This window comes from Fistularia commersonii, chromosome 3 (assembly GCF_037954325.1).
Source record: "Fistularia commersonii isolate RoL2024-O1a breed Wild chromosome 3, RoL_Fcom_v1.0, whole genome shotgun sequence".
Taxonomy (NCBI): domain Eukaryota; kingdom Metazoa; phylum Chordata; class Actinopteri; order Syngnathiformes; family Fistulariidae; genus Fistularia; species Fistularia commersonii.
In genome coordinates this window covers 24,248,844-24,271,710 of record NC_141286.1, presented here as the reverse complement: position 1 = coordinate 24,271,710, position 22,867 = coordinate 24,248,844, and the positions used below count along the sequence as shown (strand labels likewise).

The window sequence follows — 22,867 nt, the reverse complement described above, 5'->3', positions numbered from 1 at the left end:
TATTTATTTGTGGATCTCTTTAACGATCCTCTAATTGGCTCTGTTTATATTTACATTCATTTTTATTGACACTGTGCGCTGTTACGCTGCTGTGACAAAAGAATTTCCCCCAATGGGGATCAATAAAGTTTATCTTGTCTTAGATTCTGGCCAATCGCGTTGAGGCGCCCGTGCTGTCTCAAAAACCCGGCCCTACTAACTAACTATGGTCGCCAATGTAAATCTCGGCGGACGGCGTGGCGTTTAGGCGCGTTATCACGCCTCTCCTCGCAGCCACGCGTGTTCCTGCTGCGTTCGGACTCTGAGTCGCCACTTCGATTGCGAACGTGAGTGAATGAATTTTTCCACCAGCAAATGAAATCAGAGGCTCCTCATCCGGCCGTTCGTGGGTTCATCCTCGTTCCAGTTTTAAAGTTACCACCTGTTGACGGCCCGCGTCGGACAGGAAAGAAAGTGAGCTGCAAGAAAAAGAGATGATCGTGCAGAACGTCCTCCGACTCCTGTCTTGGTTAAGAATATATTGTTATGGCGCAGACAAAGCACGCCATGATAATTACCATGAATAATTGAATAAGGGGAAACCGTAAAAAGAGCTGCATTCAGTGGTGGCTAAATGTTGCCTGGGAGGGGCCGGGAGATGGACAGTCTGTCTTCTCCGACTCTTTTTCTTTCCGCGCGGCGCTGAAGATTACCTTTACGATTCCGCTCACTTAGCGCGTGGGTCTGATGAAACGCGGGGAGCGATTGCACGCCGCTTCCTATCGCTGCCATTTGCCAGTGGTTTTTCTCCCCCTCCCCCGACGGATCGATCCCGCGGAGCATAAAACTACAACTCCTGTGCATAAGGAGAAAAAAAAAAACTTCAAATCTACCTGTCGGTGGAATTTCTTTGTTTGTTTTGCCTTTCAGGAAGCAGATTGACGCGGGTCGGGCAGGTCAGGTCTCCGGAAGAAAACAACCCCGAGATTAAACGAAAGGTTTACTCACCTGTGTATATTTTTGCTGACAATTACCTTCCCGGGAAATCTTCAGACTGAGAGCGCTAGAGCCTGCTTGAGGGCAGCGTTTGTCAGGAACTATTGCTTTCTTTTTTTCCTTTTTTTTTTTTTTTTTTTTCTTTTTAGGCCACAGATGTGTTGCGGTCCTGTCATGAATAATGTGATCAGCAAAAAGCTGCAGCTATGGGCGGGAGGGGGGGGGCGGGAGCGAGAGTGAAATGCTGCAATGATAGTACTTCTATAATTCACTTAAAAGACAAGCGGTGTGTGTTTTTGTGAGGAAATACAGGTCGCTTTTTAATTAACGTATTTTCAGCTCTAAAAGGCGCACCGAAAAAGCCTTTAGTCTTCTGAAAAACCAACAATGCGCCTTATAATCCAGTGCGCCTTATATATGGATCAATGTTAAGCCACAAGATGTCTCGCAACTACGGGAAGCCGCCGCCGACTCCATTTTCTCCCGCATGCTGGGATATATGACTGCGCGAAGCGTGCATTTTCATTTCCATTTGTGTGTGTGTGAGTGCGTGAGTCGCAGAAGTAGCAGTGGTAAAAACGGTAAAGGGGACATGCTTACGATGCAGAGTTTAAACTGAAGGATCAATGGTGCGGAAGTGGAGGAAGCAATAAGATGACCTGCGCCAAATAAAGAAGACTTAACAGAGTTTCCGAGGAAACAAAGCAAGAAGGCTACAGTTAGAGGACAAACTTGAACAGTGGGTTGTTGAACAGAGAGAATACGGTCACTATTTGAATGAAAGCAACAGCGCTAGCTAGCGACATGATCAATGAATTTAGAAATAAATACCGGTAAGGGCTACCGGTGCGTACGGTACCGTTTTGTGAATGCACTAACTTGTTTTGGGAGTGAATGGAGTTGTCAGAACGTTGGTTTGTATTCTATTACTGAAGTTTGACCGACTTATCTGACTGTTTTGTTGACGTTCCCTTTATCGTAGCTCTATTTAATGGATGCATAACGCAACCCCAGCCACTGGTGTAGCTTCTAATATATGCGCCTTATAATGCGGTGCGCCTTATATATGACATTTTTTTAAAAATAGGCCATTCATTGAAGGTGCGCCTTATAATCCAGTGCGCCTTATGGTGCAGAAAATACGGTAAATATTTCGCAGCCGCGGCGCGCTTTATTTTGGAAGGGCCATGAGTCTTCCGGAAACAAAGAAAGTTCAGGGGCGGCATTGTCTGGAAACCTGCACCTGCTGCTTGGCTCACCTTTTATAAACGGTAGAGCGCTAATCCACGAGGCCTTATTTAATACCTGAGCCGCTAAAGTCACTTGCCCCGACGCACGGGGCCGCATCTCCGGTGCAGCACAAAGACGGCATTGCAATTGTTACCCTTGCAGAGGCTGTATCCGTTAAAAACACCTCGAAATTATCTCTTCTTCTTTGATATCTGGATGCAGCGAGACCTTTGTTGTTGGCCACGGTGCTGAACAATTAATGGATCTGGTCCTCGGGAGGATACCTTCCACAACCGCCCCCGCCAGCATCTTCCCCCTCCGTGTTTCCGCAGTCCCCGAGGTTCCTCGGGCGCCGATATCAAGAATTTCAGTCCATAGACGGGGTATACTCGTGTATGTATGCCTCAATCTTTAATAAGCCGTGTTTCCTTGCCGTGTTACACGCAGGCCCCGGCTCCATCCCTCAAAGATCCTGGTGTGAATATTTCATAAACCGCGTGTCTGTGTCTTGTTCGCGAGCCGTCTCAATTCGCAGAGGCCTATTCTTTCTCCTCGGAGTGCGGCTCGGCGTATTTATTGGACTTCAGAAGGGTGCGAGCCGAGCGGCGGCGATCGGCTGGAGGAGGAGGGAGAGGCGAGCCGCCCCGCAGCCTTCATTACGGAGGCCAGATATAAATCAAACTAATTATTGAGCCGCTACAGTATCGAACCCAGGGAGGGGAAATGAAATGAAAAGAGGCAGGTCGCAGCTCAACACAGAGTGAGTTAATGAAAATATTAATTACCTGATGATATACTGGGTATCTGGAGCCCGCCGCGCACCCACCCACCCACCCGCCTCTCAAACCCCCTACCACGGAGAGCATTTGTTTTAATTGAGTAATAATAAGACGGTTAAATTTGGCTGACTCACTTGATTTGAGCGGGTAATTGACCAATAAAGGCCTGTGATAGCCAATTACGGATCCGACGCCGCGCTAATTACTCTTAAGTGTTTGTCTACCGCCGCGTACGTCGGGTCGGTTCACCCGTGGTCATTTCGGAGGTTGTAAAATAAAAGCCCGGTGAATTTTCGTCAACTTTCGTTCACGCGGCGTTGCGACATGAGCGCTGACTATCAGATTTTGGGCCTCTTGATCGATGAGCGCCGGCAAATTTGATGATTACATTGAGCGGGTTGGTTGAATTATTCAGCCATCGCCTTCTCACCTTCCCCTCTTGCCTCGCCGCCCCTCCGCTACCAGGATACCATTTATGACACTGGTCAATAGGAGGGGGATATTTGGATCCTGACTGTGTGAACGGGAGGGGGGCAAGTCGTGTGTGTGTGTGTGTGTGTGTGTGTGTGTGTGTGTGTGTGTGTGCTGGAGGCCGGGGGCAGATTATATTGCATAACAGTCAGTCATGGTCATTAGAGGAAACGCCAACATCAGTCTGGGGCGACAACGGTGAGGAATCAGCCTTTTTTGTTTTGTTTTCTTTGTGATCGATGAAAAAGTCGGCAAAAATCCGTCGAAGAATCACCGGCCGCACGTCAAAGCGCACGGCTCGTCCGGAACAAAACGTAGCATCAACCTTCAGCTGACGCTTTTCTTGTCCTCAGCGTCCGATGTTCAAATATGTTTCCGAAGGCTTGCTGGAGGTAAGGCAGCAGTCAGCTGCAGGAGGAAACACTTAAAAAGTCATTGAGCCTCCTTCAGTAATCATTTAGTAATTACATTACAATTACTGATTTAACAATCTTGTCATCCCCGGTGCTGTCGTCTGCACGATGCGCGGATCAGATGTCATCTGATGTTAATTCATATTTCACACATCCATCTGGTGCTGTGATATATTTAGCATGTTAGCATGTTAGCACTCTGGCCTCACAGCACGAAGGACCCTGGTACCATTCCGACGAGGGGACCTTTCTGTGCGGAGTTTGCATGTTCTCCCCGTGTCTGCGTGGGTTTCTCAGTCCAAAAACATGCAGCAGGTTCAACGGGAAAAAATTGGAAAATTCTCAGCTGGGACTCTGAGTGCAGGATAAGCGGTCAACGATGTCAGCATATATATATGGCAGCACAGCAGGTCCAGCAAGAAGATCCCTGCTTGGATTCCCACAGGGGAAGCCTGTCTGTGTGGAGTCTGCGTGCCCTCCCCGTGTCTGCGTGGGGTTCCTTGAGGTCCTCCTGTTTCCTCCCACAAAACAAAAACATGCAGGATCATCCGGGACCCGGAATTGCCCAAATGTGTGAATGAAAAAATGATGTGGCGTGAGTGGTTTTAAGCCTCCCTATGATGTATAACACATGTAAGCGGGAATGGTTGTATGTCCCTAAATGTGGCCCTGTGAATGAATGAATGAATGAATGAATGAATGAATGAATGAATGAATGAAGGAAGGAAGGAAGGAAGGAAGGAAGGAAGGAAGGAAGGAAGGAAGGAAGGAAGGAAGGAAGGAATGAAGGAATGAGGATATGGTATATTTAATTAAAGGAGTTGTATAATTTTGTTAAACATATGGATATTGTCCTCTATTTGTGACGCTCCTCCCGCAGGCCTCTGCGTCACCAACACATTCAATTTAACAAAAGTTTAAACTGTTTCTTCACGTCATCACCTTATTAAAAAACAGGCAGATGTTTGGAGTATCGCCACAGCAACGCTTTTCTTCCTTGTTTAGGTCACAAGCTGGTAAGAATTCTAGAAGAGGTTGGAGAAGTTAGTCAGTGTCACTCACCGAGGTGGAGATCTGGAGGTGGACCTTTTAATTACGCCGGCTCGGATCATTGGATTCACTTCCAGCGTAATCCCTGGTCTTAATTCTCCCGTCCAATGGGAAGGGGAGCGGTGAATGAATTTTACATCGTTTTGTTGCTGTCCTCCATTCGGAGTGACAAGCTAATCAGTGCTCGGCGTCAGCTCCGGCTCCAACTGTCAAAACTGTCACTCCTCCTGAGGAGGCGATGAAGTCCCGGGAGAGATGAGCGGCGGGGGCGGGTTTGGCACCGTGTGACCCGCCCGGTGTGAAGTCGGGACGCCGAGGACACGGCGATCAATGTCAGAACACGCGGTATTGACCGAAGATGTCAGAAACGTCTGGAACTTACAGGAGATCCCGCGGGTTCGCTCCCTGAGCCAGATCCCGATTCGGTCACGACATTTTATTTCAAGGAGAACATTATCGTCGCGCCTTCGCACCTTTTATTCCCGCTGACAGACGGCGGCGAGGTTTCTCACGTTCGCGGCGTTCGGGCCGCCGGCCGCACCCTCGGCCCGGGTTTCTGATCTAGCAGCTGCGTCGTGAGTCGGATCTTCCAGTAAGAGGATCCGCAGGATGATATTCCAGTCCGAGTAATAAGAAGCTAATGGCGGCTCGCAGCGATGATCAATGGCCTCGTAAGCTGAGCTCTGCCTTTGTCTCTTTCTCACAGAGTCACCGTTTCCCTGCTGAACGTGGGGGGGGGGGGTCCGGTGCCGGACGGTTCGCCGAACATCTGCACCGAACGTGCGTCGCATCCCGGAGAGCGTTTGCCCCATGGGGATTGAGACGTCGGGCCGGGTCCGGGCTTTGTCACGCGGCTCGTTTTGGATTCGCACGGCGATCGGGGGCCGTTCGGCTTCGCTGCGGGCCGACGTATCCGGTTCGGGACTTTTATGACAAGCGCTATTTCAGGCACGGTGACAGTTTAGTTTTCAGCCGGGACTCTGCATCGTATGTCGCGGAAAGGGCGGCGCGTACATTCGCACGGCTGCTGTTAAACGCGCCGGCTTCGGGTTTAGAGCGGGTCCGGCCCGGGAGCTCCATCTCAAGGGAGAACACAAGCGACTGAAACAGAGGGGGGTGGGAGAGAGAAATATACAGGGGGGGGGGGATGTTCTGCACTGTACAATATTTGCATTGCTGCTGACATTTGTGGGCATGCGTGCACCCCAGCGTGCGCGTGCGTGCAAATGAGACAGACTGTGTAATGCCATAGCGGTTTTTCCTCTGTGTTTCTCAACCTGAGTTCAACAAATGAGTGGAACCAACCAGCAGCCTTCCTGGGCAGTCTCTCCCCCCTCTGCTCAAACGACTCATGAAATATTTAATGTGTCTCGCAGTAACCTCGCTCTCCTTCTCCTTCTCCTTCTCCCTCTCTCTCTCTTTCCTTCTCTTTTGCTCTTTTTCCGTCTTCCCTTCCCTGCGTGTTTATTTTTTGATCTATTTTTTCCCGTCATTCCAGCTGATGGTCACGAGATTAAAAACATCCACGCTCGCTCAGGTGCGTAAGGTGTTAAGCGCAATTGATTCCCCATCATCCATCACCACGGTTCACACACACACACACACACACACACACACACACACACACACACAGGTCCAACCTGCATGCCTATGCTGGTTTCAGGCCCGTGTGATTTGCGCCCGGGCCTCAGACCGGCTGTGCGTAATAGAGGTGGCCGGATACAAATTTGACACCCGTCCGATCGGCAGCTGCCGGCTGTTTAATCAACAGTGATGAATATTTGATGGCGCGGCGGCGGGCAAACGGTGGCCGACACTCTCCTCATTATCCCAGTGCGTGTATACAGGGGGGGATATTCAATATCAGCCGCTGTCCTCCCAGCCACTCACACAGACTCCCCAACAGTGCTGTTATTATTCTTCTGTGACCTTTCTTTTTTTTTTTTTTTTTTTTTTTTTGAGAAGCGAAGATGGTCCATGAGGCTGTTTGAACCTCGCAAAACATTATGTTTCTGTTTGTCGGGGGAATTAAAGCCGGTGTGGAAATTCTTATAGAATGAACGTCGCTTTCAGTTTGGTGGATTTGATATTTGATGGGTCAGCGAATAAGGGCGGGGGGGGGGGGGGGGGCGCTTCAAACGTCCACTCACGGTGAATCTTTGAAGACCCACTGTGGAATCAAGGAAGGGAGCAAAATTCAAATGCTATAAATGAAGACCCACCAGGTGGTTCTTCAGCATCTTGGTCAACGACGCAGTGGGGAGTGTTGGGGATGGTTGGAGGTCGGGCTTTTCTAGCTGTCCGTCATTTCATGGAGATCCGTTTTAACTCGCGGAGTGTGTCCTGTCCCCACGGAGGGCCGCGTCTTCTCGCGTTCGAGCGACATAAAACACTCTCCGTGACGGTTGACGTCAGCTGGATGCATCATGTGACGACACAACCGGCCGTGGGAATCCACACCCACTTCCAGAATCAGAAATACTTTATTGATCCCTGTGGGGAAATTACTGTCTGTTGTGGCTGCAGCGCCTACTCAAAGGGTACAAGATAAAGAAAATATAAGCACCAATATGGAAAGTATATAAAAAATATGTACACGTGTATATACACAAGTAAAAATACATAGTTCCGGATTATTGCACTATATCAGCATTAATTTCCATTTCCAAATGTATTTTTATTTTTCATTGATTTTTAAATGTCTTAAGTTTATAAACCGTTTTGAACCGGAAGTACCTTTCTGTCTTTCTTGTTGATCGATTGTGACGTCATTCAACGTGCAGAAACGAAGCCCGGTTCACGCGTGATCGTGAACTTCGATTGAAGGTAGATGAATAAGTGCATGTGAGGGGTTGGGGGGACTCAACTTTTAATGAACATTATTTTTATTTATTCATTTCTATATTTATTTATGCTAGTTTATTTGCAAGCTCACATGACCCACCCAACAAACTCGGATGAGATCCGGTCATGTCGTGACAGGAGGGGCTTCGATCGTAATCGGATTATTCGTGTCCGTTCAAATCGAGAAGTTTAAAAAAAGAAAAGAGAATAAAATTGAATTTAGAATATCACCTTGAAGTCAGGCGGCTGAAACCCACGCATGTTGTTTGCCCGCCGGGATAAATATGAAGAAATAAATGCAACCTATTCCTTCCTGTATGCCCTTCGTATACATGTCAATCTATAAAATTGAGATTTTTTTTTTCGATTTTTCCTTTTTTGGGATTTTTTTATTTTGATATGCAGGCAACCTGCACATCCTTGGGGCGCCGGTGGCTACACGACAAGAGTTCAGCCCCTCCAGATCAAATATTTTTCTAACTAAATGACGGATTTATTAGACAAATAAGTTGTTCGTCTGACTCTGAACCCTCTGTGATTGAAATATACCCTTGTGTCAACAGCACCGCCTCTCCAACCGGGTCCCGGGCGGCGGAGGGGCCGCCACGGCGGATTACTGAGCAAATATAATGGGAAATGAGTGCAGATCTGCGGGATTATACCGCCCCGCATCCCCGGGTTGACATTTCCGTCCAAAAGGCCAACCTGGTTGGATCACCGGGCCCGAGATGGAAGATCTGTGTTGTTGTTTGTTGTTTTTTTTTTGGTTTGTTTTTTTTTTTTTGTTTTTTGTTTTTTGTAAAATCCCTGAAGTTTAACCGTGCCACGGATTGAGGGGCCGGAAACGGGTGTAACCTTCTCTTTTCGTTCCTTTTTTTTCGCAAAAGTGAGTTTTTTATGATCTAATCCATCTTAACCTGGGAGCCTAACGGATGAGATTAGGGCAGATCCGCTCACTTCCGCTGCAGGATTCGAGGGGTGCTGGGGGTGGGAGTGGGAGTGGGAGTGGGAGTGAGAGTGGGGTCGTAAATCTGAGCGGGCGCGTCGTCGTTAACGTGCACGGAAATCATTATTTGGTGTCACAGACTTTCCCGTCTGGTCTGTCAGGAATCCAATTTCCTTTTATTTACATCCGCGGTGTAGATTAATTACTCCCCCCGACCGGTAGCCCGCAGGAATTAAGTTATGAGAACCTCCGCCGGTTCTCCGTGCACGAAGCGGCACGGCCTGCGCACGGAAAGGTGGGCCGAAACGAGGGTAGAGGGCAGTATCGCCTCCATCCTTCCCCCTGTCCTCCAAAAAAAAGTATCAAACTAATATATTCTAAACGATTCACGGCATAAAACTTTTATTCCCGCAATCAAACCGACAATCACGACCGTTTCCTTTGTTAAAATCTCATTACAGCGGGTCAACTTTACTGCGACTCCATGCACACTTGGTGCAGAGCCACCACCCCCCTATCCGAGCCTCGGTTATCGTCCACCCCACCCCTCCAACCCCCTCCCGGCCGCCTCCACCGGTGGGGCTCTCAGGGTTATGATACCGGCGAATTAAATGGCGAAATATCGCATTGATTAATAGCGGACACGGTCGTAACGGGGCTGACATATGGCAGGCGAGGCAGCTGGGAACGGTACCCGGGGCTTCCCCTACGGCCATTAACATATTAGAGGCTATTGTGCAGGCAGACAGTCGGGCTGCATCCGGGGCCCCCGTGCGGAGGCTCCCCGCACCCGGAGCTGTTTGATGGAGGCTCTTCAATAATGCATCAGGAGCCCCGGCCGCCGGCGGAGCTGTCCGCAGTGTTGAAACGGCCGGGGACCCGGATGTGGACCCGGAAATGGGGTCGGTGTTTGGAGCGGTCCGTGGTGCAGAAACGGCCAAAGCCCCGGATGTGGACCCGGAAATGGGTTTGGGTGTACGGAGCTGTCCTTGGTGCTGGAACGGCCGCAGTCCCGGATGTAGACCCGGAAATGGGTGTCTGTGTTTGGAGCTGGCGTGGTGCTGAAAACGGCCAAAGCCCCGGATGTGGACCCGGAAATGCGTTCGGTGGGTTTTGGAGCTGTCCGTGGTGGTGCTGAAACGGCCAAAACCCCAGTTGTGGAGCCGGAAATGTGTTCTGTGTTCGGAGCTGTCCGTGGCGCTGAAACGGCCAAAGCCCCGGATGTGAACCCGGAAATGGGTTCGATGTTGGAGCTGTCCGCGGTGCTGAAACGGACGCGGCCCGGGAGGTATTTGGAGCTGTCCGTCGTGCTGAAATCACCGCGGCCTTGTTTGTGCAGCTGTCCACGGTGCTGGACCTGCAGCGAAAGAGACGGTGTCTCCCCCGACTCTCAACCCCCTTATTTTCACGGGAAAAATTCCCATTAAACCTTATAAATACCAAGGATTTTTTTTTAAGTGTGATCTATAGCCCCTGCCCGTTTATTTTTATTTTCTAATTCACCTGGAGATCTTTATAGGTCTTCATTATAGTAAAATACACAGATCATATTAACGATGAGGCAGAACAATCGCAGTTTGGAAGTCAAACGCTGAAGAATAGCAATAAGAGGCAGCCTCTCTCTCTTCTCTCTCTCTCTCTCTCTTTACTTCCCACATCCGGCAGGTTCCCTTTAAACCCCAATGGCTGCCTGAAAATATTACATTTTAAAGCAGCACATCTTTATTAATATTACATTAGCCGTTGTACATTTTAAAGAAAAATCCTCTCTGCAAAAAAATAAAACCTGCCAAAAATAGCCTATCTGGCAAAAAAAAAAAAAAAAAAAAAGAAAGGGAGTAAAATAAAACTGTCGTGGGTTTAGATTCCTTAATTCTGTGTCTCTGTTGTGTGAAGAACCCACCGGAAAAAAAAGAGGGAAATTGTTCCCTCGCTGTTGGGAGGCGCACAGAACCTGGTAAAACCGTGGTTGTGCTGCCAGGAAGCAGCAAAGTGACGGGTCTGAGTTGAGTTTGAGAAATACATTTGGGCCTGAAAAATTCAAGGCTTTTCTTTTGCAGATCAACCTGTAAGCTGATTGGACAAAGAAGAAAAAAACAGGCATTCAAATGACATACATTAATATGTAATAAGTGTCTCTTTGCCGCTTCCAAGCACTTGCTGTTTGGAAAATGATATTTCAAATATAATACTGATCAGGCCTAGTAATACAAATACTATACAAAATATAATAAAATAAAAATACTTATTTTATTCTATTTTGTTTAATATTATTTGTTTTATTTTATTTTTTACATGACAAATTTAGAAATGTAGATGATTAATCTATGTATATACACATACATAAATAATATCAAAATACGACCAAATTACAATGTCAAATTTTAAGACCATCTCAGCTTCTTAGTTTTGTTTTGTTTCTTGTTTTGTTTGTTTTGGGGGGGATCGTTGAGCCACAGACCAGAAGAATGCATTAAGAAACACCAATGCTGACATGAAACTGGCACAACCACCACATCTCCCAGTCACCACCAGATCGGCGTCTTTCTTTCTTCAGTTTATTAGAAGACTGCTGGAACACACCTCCCTGTTAATTTTGGCTTACAGGATGAATAATACCAAGGAAAGAAGGACAAAACAAAGGGGAGCGGAGAAGTTGTTGTGTGAGGGAAAAAAAAATGCAGGACATTTCCAGAGATGCACGCGTCTCCGCAGGATTGTAAACAGTCTTGTGTACAAAGTAAAAAATAGATAAATAAAATTGTTTGTTTTTTTTTTTGTTTGTTTTTTTTTTTTACTTACACAACGTTTTCCGTAACAGTTAACACGACAAACAACGTGGTGATTTTAATGTGGAAGAAAACAGGCATCAACAGTGACTTACAGCATCCACAGCTCCACCGTACCGAGTGATTCTTTTTTTCCCCTCTGCATAGAGTGTTTGCACTGCAAACTGAAAACACATTTATTTTATTTTTGTTTTATTTTTTTTTAAAAAAGGGACATTTCCGGTTTGTTTCTCTCCGACCTTATTTTAGAATCACTATCAAAACCCCTTTTTTCAATAATTCTCGATGCCTATTAATCTCGAGAATGTCAGCTCAAACTCGAATAAGTGATAAAGTGATGTTTGTATATATATATATAAATAAAAAATTTGTATGTATATATACACACAAAACCATTTCAACCTAACCAAACCTCTTTTGTGCAAATTCAAAATAAATATATCTATAGCGCTGGCAGCCTGTGGAGGCTGGAATACTGCTCGTGAAGAAGGGTTTCATGCAGGCCCTACATCTTTTGTCAGCCGTGAGAGTTTTGCAACTTAATCCGCGATCACAGCACCCGCAGAGTGAGATTAAATTAAGAGACGAATAAATTAAAAACCATTTCTTTTTTTTTTCTTCCATGTCGTGAATTATTCTACACAGACAACGACCTCAATTTCAAAAAAAAAAAAAAAAAAAAAACACAAGTCAACAATCAATGAGGTAATTCGTAAATGGCTATAATTCAAATAATAGGCCTAGTAGGAGAAATTAAACTCGCCGGAAGTATCAAGCAAAATTTCTTCTTTCCACGTGTTTTTGAAAGGCAATGTCGACGCGGCTGAAACCCCCGAACCTCCCCAGACTCCCCGACCCACCTACCACACTCCCTTTATTTTGTCGCAAAAAAAAAAAAAAAATCGTGTGATCTGTTATTTGCATACTTCACATTCACCGGTAACGTGAAAAATAAAGGAGATATTTATGAAGCCTCGTCGGTCGTGGAAGGTTGTGGGTGGGTGGGGGTTGGAGGGGTGGGGGTTAGGTGGGGGGTCTGAAGCCCACTTTTGTGCACCAACGCGTAAAACCGGCGGAGACAAAAAGACTGAAAATGGTGTCTCGGTGTCTCTTGGTCCTCAAATTCAGTCGCAAGACTTTTTTTTTTTTTGTTTGTTTGTTTGTTTTATTTTCTCGTTGTTGTTCTTCTCCCCCACACACACCCTCCTCCTCCTCCTCCTCCTCCATCAGTGCGCGGCGGAAAACTTCAAGCGCTTCTGCTTCTGTCTTTGGTTGCAAAACCACACTCGCACCACGTTCTTTTTCAGGTCCAACTTTTCGGCGATGGCCGCGATTTTCTCAGACGACGGCCGCGGTTGCACGGCGAAATACGCCTCCAGAGACCTCTTCTCCGGCGCCGCTATCGAGGTCCTCTTGCGTTTCTTTTCGCCGCCGTTGAAAATGTCCGGTTTGCTCATCTTCTCCCGCTGCGCCCCCTCGGCCTCCTCCAGCCAGGCCTGCAGGATGGGCTTCAGCGCGATCATGTTGTTGTGGGAGAGCGTCAACGACTCGAATCTGCAAATTGTACTTTGGCTCAGCGACCCCACGCCGGGGATTTTCAGGTTGGCCAGCGCGCCGCCGACGTCCGCCTGGGTGACGCCGAGCTTGATGCGCCGCTGCTTGAAGCGCTCCGCGAACGCCTCCAGCTCCCGCGGATCCGTGTCCGAGTCGTTGATGGACGGCAGCCCGGTGTTCGTGAGCCCGGGGCCGGCCTGGCCCCCCGGGTGGTGGCCCGGCAGGAGCCCGTGGTGCGTCAGCGGCGAGTTCATGCCCATGGCGGCCTGGTGGGAGAGGTGACTCAGGCCGTGCATGTGGGAGTGCGGATGCGCGGAGGAGGCGGAGAGGAGCCCGCCGCCTCCGCCACCGCCACCGCCGCCGCCACCGCCGCCTCCTCCTCCTCCTCCGCCGCCGCCGCCGCCGCCTCCCCCGCCGGGCCCGTCGTGCGCGCTGGACATCAAGCTCAGCGACGACGCGCTGATGTGATCCATTATATCCGGCGGCTCCAGGTTCTGGTGGTGATGGTGGTGGTGGTGATGGTGGTGGTGAGCCAGCGGCACCGTGGACGTGGACGAGCACGGCACGGTGCTCATCGTGTGGTACGTGGCGTCGGGCTTGAACGGGTGCGTCTTGCCCTGCGACACGGCGATGTCCACGGCCGCCAGCGCCTCGGCCCGCGCCAGCAGGGTCTCATCCAGGCTGGCGAAGATGTTGCTCTGCAGCTGCAATTCAAACAAAAAAAACAACAACAATTATTTGTGAAATTAAGAAATGAAGGCGTGAAAGACACAGGGAGGGAAAATTAGAAATAAATTTATCTGGACTTTTTTTTGGGGCGACGCGTAACTTCCCATCTGGAGCGGCGAGTCGCGCAAATTTAATCCGCAATATATATATAAATATATATTAAAAGCCATGCTTTCAAGGAGATCACACACACACACACACACACACACACAGTGCGAGGGGAATAACATGAAGAAGGAGGAAAAAAAAAAAAACACATGAAAGTGCGCGTCTCGGCTGCGCCGCCGGTTTGTTAACGGAAAACAAAAGGAGGACAAAGTTTGCGGGAAGGAGGGGTGGAGGAGGAGGGCGCGGGGTGGGTGTCTGGGTGGGTGTTGGAGGGTGGAGGGGGGGGGGTGGTTTGGAAATTTATTTTTAATTTTTATTTTTACCTGTGGAGTTTGCAGACAGGCTCTCCGTATGGCTTCCGAGCTGGAATGGAGGGTGGTGTACTTGTGCTCCGGCAGGGACGGATGCATGGCGAAGTGCGGCTGTTTGCTGTTCATGGACATCATCTTGGCGAGCGGCTCCGGTTTAAAGTGCAGGCGTGGAGAAGAAGAAGGAGAAGAAGGAGAAGAAGAAGAGGAGGAGGAGGTGGAGAGGTGGTGGAATTCGCGCTACAAGAGCTGCAAAATGCTCATGGAGCGTCGGCGTTCGCTGTGCCTGCCCGGCCGCGGCGCGGTGTCGGCGCGCCGATGCGCAGCCCGGAGCCTCGGAGATCACGCAGACGCCCGCAGTCCCTCACGCACACGCACTTATCCGTCCGGCGCGTCCCACTGCCGCGGGATGAGAGAGAGCCTCTTACACCTGAGCGCCTCAGATCTCGTCAAAGCCCAGCCGCTTTTCGGCTGCTCTCGCGAGACGCGCTGCCAGGAACGAGAGGAGCGGCGGGGCTGACAGATGGGAGATCGCTCACAGGGCAGGCGGGAACATCAGTAGACCAGACGCCCCCCCACACCCACACACACACACACACACACACACCCACACACACACACACCCCCCGTGTTCGTGGGGAGGCGCTCCGTGGAGTGGGGTGGGTTAGAGGGCGTTCAGCTCCAATTCTTATTGTTTATGAGATGTTTTTTTTTTTTGGTTTTACTTCCTGGTCTGGTGTTTTGAAGACGTGCGGGATGTGTGTGTGTGTGTGTGTGTGTGTGTGTGTGTGTGTGTGTGTGTGTGTGTGTGTGTGTGTGAGAGAGAGAGAGAGAGAGAGAGAGCGGGGGTCATTCGAGGCGTGAATTTGGACCGGGTGACGTCAACCCACGCGCAGAACCCCAATTTTTCACGCAAAAAAATATCCACTTTCTTATTTTAGACCCCCACCCATACCCACGTGGGGGGCTCCGTGGAGTGGCGTGGGTTAGAGCTCCAATTCTTACTGTTTATGAGATGTTTTTTTTTTGGCTTTACTTCCTGGTCTGGTGTTTTGAAAGCGTGCAGAATGTATGTGTGTGTGTGTGTGTGTGTGTGTGTGTGTGTGTGTGTGTGAGAGTGGGTGAGTGAGTGAGAGAGAGAGCGAGAGAGAGAACAGGGGGGGCACTCGAGGCGTGACTTTGGACCGGGTGACGTCAACCCACGCGCAGAATCATAATTTTTCACCAAAAAAATGTCCTCTTTCTTATTTTAGACCCCAACCCACACACAACCCACACCCCCACACACACCCGTGTGCGTGGCGGGGGGCGTGGAGTGGCGTGGGTTGGAGGGCGTTCAGCTCCAGTTCTTGAGGTTTTTCTTGTTGTCTTACTTCCTGGTCGGATTTTTTGAAAACATGCATGATGTTTGTGTGTGTGTGTATGTGTGTGTGTGTGTGTGTGTGTGTGTGTGTGTGTGTGTGTGTGTGTGTGTGTGTGTGTGTGTGTGTGTGTGTGCGCGCGCATGCGCGGAGGGGAGGTCACACCCGAGGTGTGAATTTGGACCGGGAGACGTCACCCACGCGCAGAACCACATTTTTTTCACGCAAAAAGTCCACATTGTACTTTCAGACATCCCCAAACACCCCACCCACCCACCCACCCCGTGTTTGTGGGGAGGGTAGCGACTCCGTGGAGTGGGGTGGGTTAGAGGGCGTTCAGCTCCACTTTTTATTGGTTAAGAGATGTTTCTTAAGTCTTACTTCCTGGTGGGATGTTTTGAAAAAGTGTGTGTGCGTAAGTGTGAGAGATAGAGGGGATGGAGGTCACTCGAGGCGTGAATTTGGACCCCCCCCCCCCCCCACACACACACACACACACACTTCTCAGCCTGTGTGCATGAGAGCCTCCACAATCTCTAAACAAATTGATTTAATCCAGCGGGCGTAACCTTGCGCGGGGGCTTCGCCCTAAATTAATTAATCCCAATGAATTAACACTTCATTTATTCAAACCACAGCGGCCGCCCGATTAAATTTTCATGCGGCGATTAAGTGCTGCGTGAAATATACATGATACCGTTAAATTTACATAATAAATCAGGTGCCCGCCGCTGCGATTGAACCGCCGTGCATGTGCGCGGGGTTAATGCGCGTCGTTACGCGTTTAAGGCCCCGCTGTTCGATTTCCGTCGGCGGGAAATGAGTACGTGGAAAATAGGGAGATTTTAAAAAATAATAACTGACTGACCGGGTAATGAGAAGAATTTTTTTTTCTCCAGAATTTAAATTGAATTTTCAAACCTGTGAGTTTGATTGACCCAAACAAAAACAAGGCGAGAGGCTGCAGTAAATCAGTACATTAGAAAGAAAAGAACCAAACAAACAAGAATCCATGTTTTCCTTCAATGCATCATCATTTTAATTCATAATTCATGACATTGTGTTCAACTCGTCGCTGCTCGGGAGGGCAAAAGACCAACGCCGGCCCACCTGCAGGCGCAACGGGAGAAAGTTTCCCCCGTTGTTCGTTCTACGTCTAAAGACGGGGTTTTTAGACTAGAATCTAGAGCTTCGTCCACAGGACTCTGTCTCTAACGCCTATGAGAGGAATCGGCACCGCGTTCACACGCGGGGTCGAAAGGTCGCGTCGGGGGGGGGGAGAGAATATTCCAGACGGAACGCAAACGGCTTTTCCAACCGTCACATGAGCTTGGAGAGTTTTGTGGGGCTGCTGGTGTTAAAGGGGCTGTGCGACTTCCTCTTTGCCGGCTGGCCGCCGCTGAGAGTGTGTCTTGGTGTGTTCGCAGGCGGGCACGGGGAGGAGGGGCCCTCGTGGCCCCTTCCTTCCAGGGAGCGGGAGCGGCCGGCCTTGTCCCCTTCCTGCGGGTCAAACACCAAATCGAAAGACAGCTCGTCCGTCTGCGAGGACCCCGTCGAGCCGGAGCCGCCGCCCTCCCCGGCCGACAGCAGCAGAGGAAAGCTCTCGTCCGTCCCTCCCGGAGCTCCGTGGTCCGCGGGGCCGCCAGGGACGCCGCCTGACATGCGTGCCCCTCGCTCGCACTCGCGGCTCATCGTGGCGGCGGCGGCGAAGGCTTCGGGCTGCGGGACCAGGGTGTGGTCCAGGTCTGCGAGAGGGGAGGAGGCGAGGGAGAGCTGAGACCCCCGGCTACTGGAGCTCTCTCCCTCCAGCATCATGGAGTCCAACTCGGAGATCTTGTCCAGATAAGCCGCATCCATCGAGGCCTCGCTGGACTCCTGGAAACTGTCCTCGGCCGCCGCGGAGCCTTTGACCGTCTTCTCCTGGTCCTCTGAGTCTGGTCCCTGCCAGGGATCCCAGAAAGCAGACTTGACGGGCTTCAGGTCTACATGAGAGGTCAAGCCGTTCCGGAGCGTCTGAAGGCTGCTGAACTGATCCCCCACTGCGCTTCTCGACGGACTCGGGATGTCATCGAAGTCCAGCCGCCTGAGGTAAGACCCGGGTTTAAAAGCCACTTTCTTCTCGCGCACGCCGGGGCTTCTCAGCGTCAGCGACCGAAAAGCGGAGGACGGGGTGGAGGCCAGGGCGTCGGAGAGGATGCGGCCCAGGTCGTCGCCGTTCTGGTTCCCGCTCGGGTCGCTTCCCACCTCCTTGTGATCGGCGGACGGCAGAAACATGGTGCCGTCGTTCACGGCGAACGTCCGACACCCCGCCTCCGGGTTGCTGCAGATCAAGCCGCGCTCTTTGTCGCTCAGGCTTCTCATCATCATGCTGATTTTCTGCTGATGCGTGAGAGCGTCCGACCGGGCCTTGCCGTTCCCGGCGGCCTCCTGCACGTCCGTGCGCAGCTTTTCGGACTGCCTGACCCGACACTCCAGGTCTTCGATGTACTGGTCGCTGCGCTCAAGGGCCTTCTTCAGGTGGTCCACGTCACGCTCGTACTGTTGTATTTTGGCTTCCAGTGCGGCGACCGTGTAGCGACCGAACCTGGAGATAAGACATGCACACACACGAGCACACATTCAGAGTCATTATGTAAGAAAAAGAGAGCTAACGATACGAACATTGTATTGAAAAACCAACTAAATATTTCATTCTAGACAAAAAAGTGCAATCAAGAATGATTCTATTCATTCTACTGGGAAAACATCACTCACTTAAAACAGTTATCACAACATTAATACATTTATATATATTCACCTAAAAAGGCTGCTCTGAATGTCCTGAAGGTGGGATTTATCCTGTTTCATTTCATTTTTTTGAAAATGCCATAAACGTGGGGCCGTCGCACGAGGGAAACCGCGAGAACGGCGCACACTATTACGTACTTCTGTGGAGATCTGCTGGCCACCTCTGCTCTCAGTCTCATGTTCTCCTGCACCAGGTCCACGTTTTGAGATCGCAGGGCCTTATTCGCCTGCGGACAGGGCACGGCGACACATTGGCGGGATTTGTTATTACAAGGATCCGACAGAAGTCAGCACGGCGGTTTTTAGGCTGCAGACACGGTTGTCCTGTATGAATACAGTTTCTAGATTGAAAAAAAAAAAAAAAAAAAAAAAAAGCTTGCATCACACCTCCTTCATCTTGTCCATGTCCTGCTTGACTTTATCGCAGATATCCTTGGAGGCCCTCAGCTTGTTGGTCCATTCCTCCAGGACATGGGAATCCACACTTCTGTCGTCCGTTTGCAGGGAGGGAATGCTGCAGGGGTCCAGCGCGGTCTTCAGCTGCGTCTCCAGGCTTTGGTTTCGGGCTTTCAGTTCCTCGTTTTCTCTGATGAGCCCTTCGATTTCATCCTGTCCGGGGGACAAATCGGACTGAACTTAGTCCACTGCTCTCAGCTCATCCCCAGCCCAGGCTGAGGTATTTCAAAATTAAAAGAATGTGTAAAAGTTGATACGTCGATGCTAAAATATGAATTAGGAGTAACTGTGGCACCTCCTTCATGTAAATATGTAAACAAATGTTCCTGATGTGATGAAACTTTAGTTCCGGATGGTGGCGAGTTACACATGATGGCTTTTCAGGTTAGCTTCACATTCTTCGAAACATCTCCCAACGAGTTTGGAATCACCGCTCGATGCTGGATCGAGCGTTGCTTCAATTTCATTCTTTCGCTCCTTCGGTATCTGATAGGTCTTTTTACCTCGTATTCACGTAAAAGCAGCTCCCCCCTGGTTTTCCTGAGACACTTCCTCGTTGACGGACTCTCACTGTGATCGCTGTCATTGGTACCCCCTGCAACAGAGCGCGTGAGTACGACAGCGATTACACTCCACACACACACACACTGCCTTTTTCCAGTCAGGTAAAAGTAGTTAACATTCATAATTGGTGTAGACTTTCTGTGAGCATGATGACCTTGATGTTTTGGTGTTATGTTAGCAGCTGCCATTGGGGGAGGGGGTCTGGCTTCTAAATATACGAGAAAATTGCTCATGAAGGTTAAAAATTAATTTTTTTTCCTATTGTGTTGTTTCTGTAGGCCTACACTGACACCCTGGAGGGGACGGCTGAAGATCCCGGGTATAGCGCTTCGTTTCGGAAGGAAATCTGCAAGAGAACGTCGGCACCACAAGACTCTCAGATGTCAACAAACCCTCACACTAGGCAAGTTTTTCTCCTGATGATGGCTGAAAACAAGTGGACAAAAAAAAAAAAAAAACATCTGAAGAAAGAGTCACAGTATGCTTAAACACATCTTGTTATGAAAACCATCCATAATTGACTTAAATGGGGATTTGTGCACGGGAAAAACAACTATTTAACAATAGTTAAGCTGAATATCTCTCTTTTAAGCTTAGTGACTACCGGTTAGTAGAACAGGCACAACAAGCTTTTCTGTGCAGCATGGAGGCGCCTGCAGAGACTCGACTGACGAGAACAGTGCATGGTTTGGGGGTTATCAATAATCTATGTGGAGATGATTGAGGGTACAGTGTGTGTGTGTGTGTGTGTTTGTGTGCACATACACACTACCTGTTTACACACCAGTCCAGCCTGTTGGCACACTCACCTAGGATCTCCCTGCAGGGGTTCTCCGGCGTGATGGGGACCCTGCAGGTGGGACACTGGCCGGCTTTCTGGAGCCACGTCTCCATGCAGGACGAGCAGAACACGTGGTGGTTAGCGCAGATGACCGGCTGCCTGACCTGCGGTGGACGCGGAAGTGGACAAAAACAAGAAACACGGGTGAGTTTGATTGACGGCTAGCAACCGGGTTGCTAGTTAAACGCCATTTTCTGACGTCGCGGGTGGAAGCCGGTTACGCCGAATCCTCGATTCATTTTTTGTTTTTGTCTTGTTTATTTAATGTTAAACGGTCGCCGAGTGGTCTGGTTACCTTTCCGAGACATATCTGGCACGATATCGGCAGAGTCAGGCAAAGTTTTGACGTCTGAAAGCTGAGAGCCATGATGGCCCCCGCGAAGCGCGAGACGGCCGGAAGTTCGCCGACACTACAATGGGGAGAAAAACGAAGAGGCGCGCGCCGAATTCGGAAAGCGACGGAAGCCGCGGAGGGTCAAAAGGGTAAAAACGCGAAGTGGCGTAAACAAACAAGTTTTGCTTGGAGCTCGACTGATCGTCCTAGCTGCGGCCGGCCAAAACCAGATATTCAAAGGTAAAGAAAACTTGTGAAGTTATTCAACTACCCTTTTCATTAGAGTGATTTCTATTTTGCTTGGTCCTGCACACAGCTGATCGGTAATTTCTCTCCTTTTCGCTCTGCACCCTCCTCGATGTAAAGTTTCGTCCAGCATTTAGTGGTTCTCCAATAATGCTGACCAAGGCTGCAGCAATGTGTCATGACTGGAAAATGCGCAAAGTAAAAAAAAAAAAAAAGCAGCCCCTCTCGGCTCTCGCCTCAGCTTTAATCTTTCAAAATAATTTAAAGCGAGGACTCCACTGATATGAGTCAGGCGACATTGACGTGGTGTAGGCACCTGAGAAGGGTCGAATGAAAGGCCACGGAGCAACTTCCAAGTTTCTGCAATCGAATATTGTTTATTGTTTGCTTTGATTCCTAACTAAACCTTTGTTGACCTGTGTGACATTACGGGCTGTTGTATTTTTAACAATTGCTTACCTGTTGTCACATGCATATTAAGATATCAGTGCATATTTTCCCCAATGATATCAAATGTATTGCAAGAGGTTATTAAATAGCAATGCTGTAAACCCTTATCACTTCAAGATAATAACTTTGGTGATTGTTCTAACAAGGGACAAGTCAATAGATTGTGGAAGTCAATAGATACTCCTGCTCATCTAATTTGAAGCTGAGAGCTGCTGGTCGCCACGGGGGATTAAGACTGAAAAGCCATTTAGGGCAATTTTGCAAAACTGGGCTTCAAATATGAACATGTTTACATATAAAAGCTTCTTTGCGTGTCTGAAAGTTAAATATAACCAAACAAAGGTGACATTCAGATGTTTCTATAACGTTTTTGCTTTCTACTGTATGCCATATTCCGACATGTGAAAATGGCCTCTTCCAATCAGAAGTTGAATAGTCATATTTCTTGGCTAATTTAGCTGTGGGTGATTTCGAAAGGAAACAGGATTGAAATTTTGAAGAAAAAAAATATTTTTTTGTATTCTAATGTTACAATGAAGCTGTTGTCTCTGATTAAAAAAGTAATAAAACAGCAATTTAGTACATTGTGAACTCTGTTTTTATGGCATCTTGATAAATAGCAATGGTAAAACAAGCTCCTTGTGTGGTAATTCAGTGAGAAAGATAAGACGCATATCATAATTAAAAATGTAATATTTATAGAATGAAGTTAGGGATAGTGAGGGACATTTTTTTTTTTCTTACTTGGGCTTTATCAGGAAATCAGTTTGAACAAATCCTCCCTCCCAGTCATTCAACGCAAGGGGGTATTTGCATAATACAACGCACCCCAAAATAAAAAAAAAGAGGGGAAACTGCAGTACCTACTGCCATAAAGAGATTCCTGTGTGCAGTCAGTGCAGCAGGCGTATGTTTTCTGTTTGGATTAAAATTAGCCCGTCAGCAGATTTAGTTGTTCTTCGAGCAAACTGTTTTCACACCGTAAAAGTGATGGGAAACTTCACGGAAGAGAGAGAGAGAGAGAGAGAGAGACTTCCTGAAGAGACACTGTGTGAATAATGAGGCACTAGAAAGCAAGTAATGATGGAAAAATCCGAACTTAATGCTGCCATGGCTGGTCATGCTAATTGATCTGATTGCTATATAATCATGATCCACCTCTAAAATACATGTTGCGGGTATAAACAGAGAAAACGTCTTCATTAAAGCATAGGAGTTTATTACATGTATATTTCCAATCTTGTCTATAATGAAAATATTGACGTTTGATTTTTTTTTTTTTTTTCCCGTGACCTTTATTTCAAAAGAATGTATAGATTGGGATCCAGTGGGGTCTAATATTAGCATAATTTCCACTTCAAATGGCATCTCCACCACTCTGGGCCTTCAGAGCCATTACTCATATCCAAACCAACATGTCCTCTGCTTCATTTATCTCATCCCAGGACATCTTCTCATCATCTAACTAGATTAGGATTGACTGACCGCCTGCAAAACAAGCTTTTACACTGATCCCTGTTTGAGAACATGAAAGTAGTTGTTTGGTTGTTTGCACTGTAATATTAAATGGATCGCAGGCCGCTGTGTACTGTCACTCACCCTGTGCAAGCTGGGTACATGAATTATCCATAT

The 22,867-nt window shown here is 48.6% G+C and overlaps 2 protein-coding genes across 2 annotated transcripts; both read right to left on the bottom strand.

The window, feature by feature from the left end:
• Positions 1-11,252: 11,252 nt before the first annotated feature.
• pou4f1 (POU class 4 homeobox 1) lies at positions 11,253-14,654 on the bottom strand. The gene is made up of 2 exons (XM_086140093.1): positions 14,212-14,654; positions 11,253-13,755 (listed from the first exon to the last, which is right to left on the bottom strand). The coding sequence occupies exons 1-2, from the start codon at positions 14,332-14,334 to the stop codon at positions 12,724-12,726; spliced, it is 1,155 nt and encodes a 384-aa protein (XP_085996219.1). The 5' UTR covers positions 14,335-14,654; the 3' UTR covers positions 11,253-12,723.
• Positions 14,655-16,578: 1,924 nt separating this feature from the next.
• obi1 (ORC ubiquitin ligase 1) lies at positions 16,579-20,605 on the bottom strand. The gene is made up of 6 exons (XM_086144358.1): positions 20,501-20,605; positions 20,174-20,309; positions 19,304-19,395; positions 18,732-18,953; positions 18,483-18,571; positions 16,579-18,141 (listed from the first exon to the last, which is right to left on the bottom strand). Exons 1-6 carry the CDS (start codon positions 20,570-20,572, stop codon positions 16,878-16,880), a joined length of 1,875 nt encoding a protein of 624 aa, XP_086000484.1. The 5' UTR covers positions 20,573-20,605; the 3' UTR covers positions 16,579-16,877.
• Between the last annotated feature and the right edge of the window lie 2,262 nt (positions 20,606-22,867).

Bases quoted from the DNA above. Each gene is read 5' to 3' on its own strand.
- pou4f1 (XM_086140093.1), bottom strand. From the start codon at position 14,334: ATGATGTCCATGAACAGCAAACAGCCGCACTTCGCCATGCATCCGTCC. The intron at 13,756-14,211 runs GTAAAAATAAAA...TTTGAATTGCAG, and splicing joins CCTGTCTGCAAACTCCACAG to CTGCAGAGCAACATCTTCGC.
- obi1 (XM_086144358.1), bottom strand. From the start codon at position 20,572: ATGGCTCTCAGCTTTCAGACGTCAAAACTTTGCCTGACTCTGCCGATA. The intron at 19,396-20,173 runs GTGAGTGTGCCA...GCTCTGTTGCAG, and splicing joins CCCCTGCAGGGAGATCCTAG to GGGGTACCAATGACAGCGAT. The intron at 18,954-19,303 runs GTAAAAAGACCT...TCCCCCGGACAG, and splicing joins TGCTTTTACGTGAATACGAG to GATGAAATCGAAGGGCTCAT.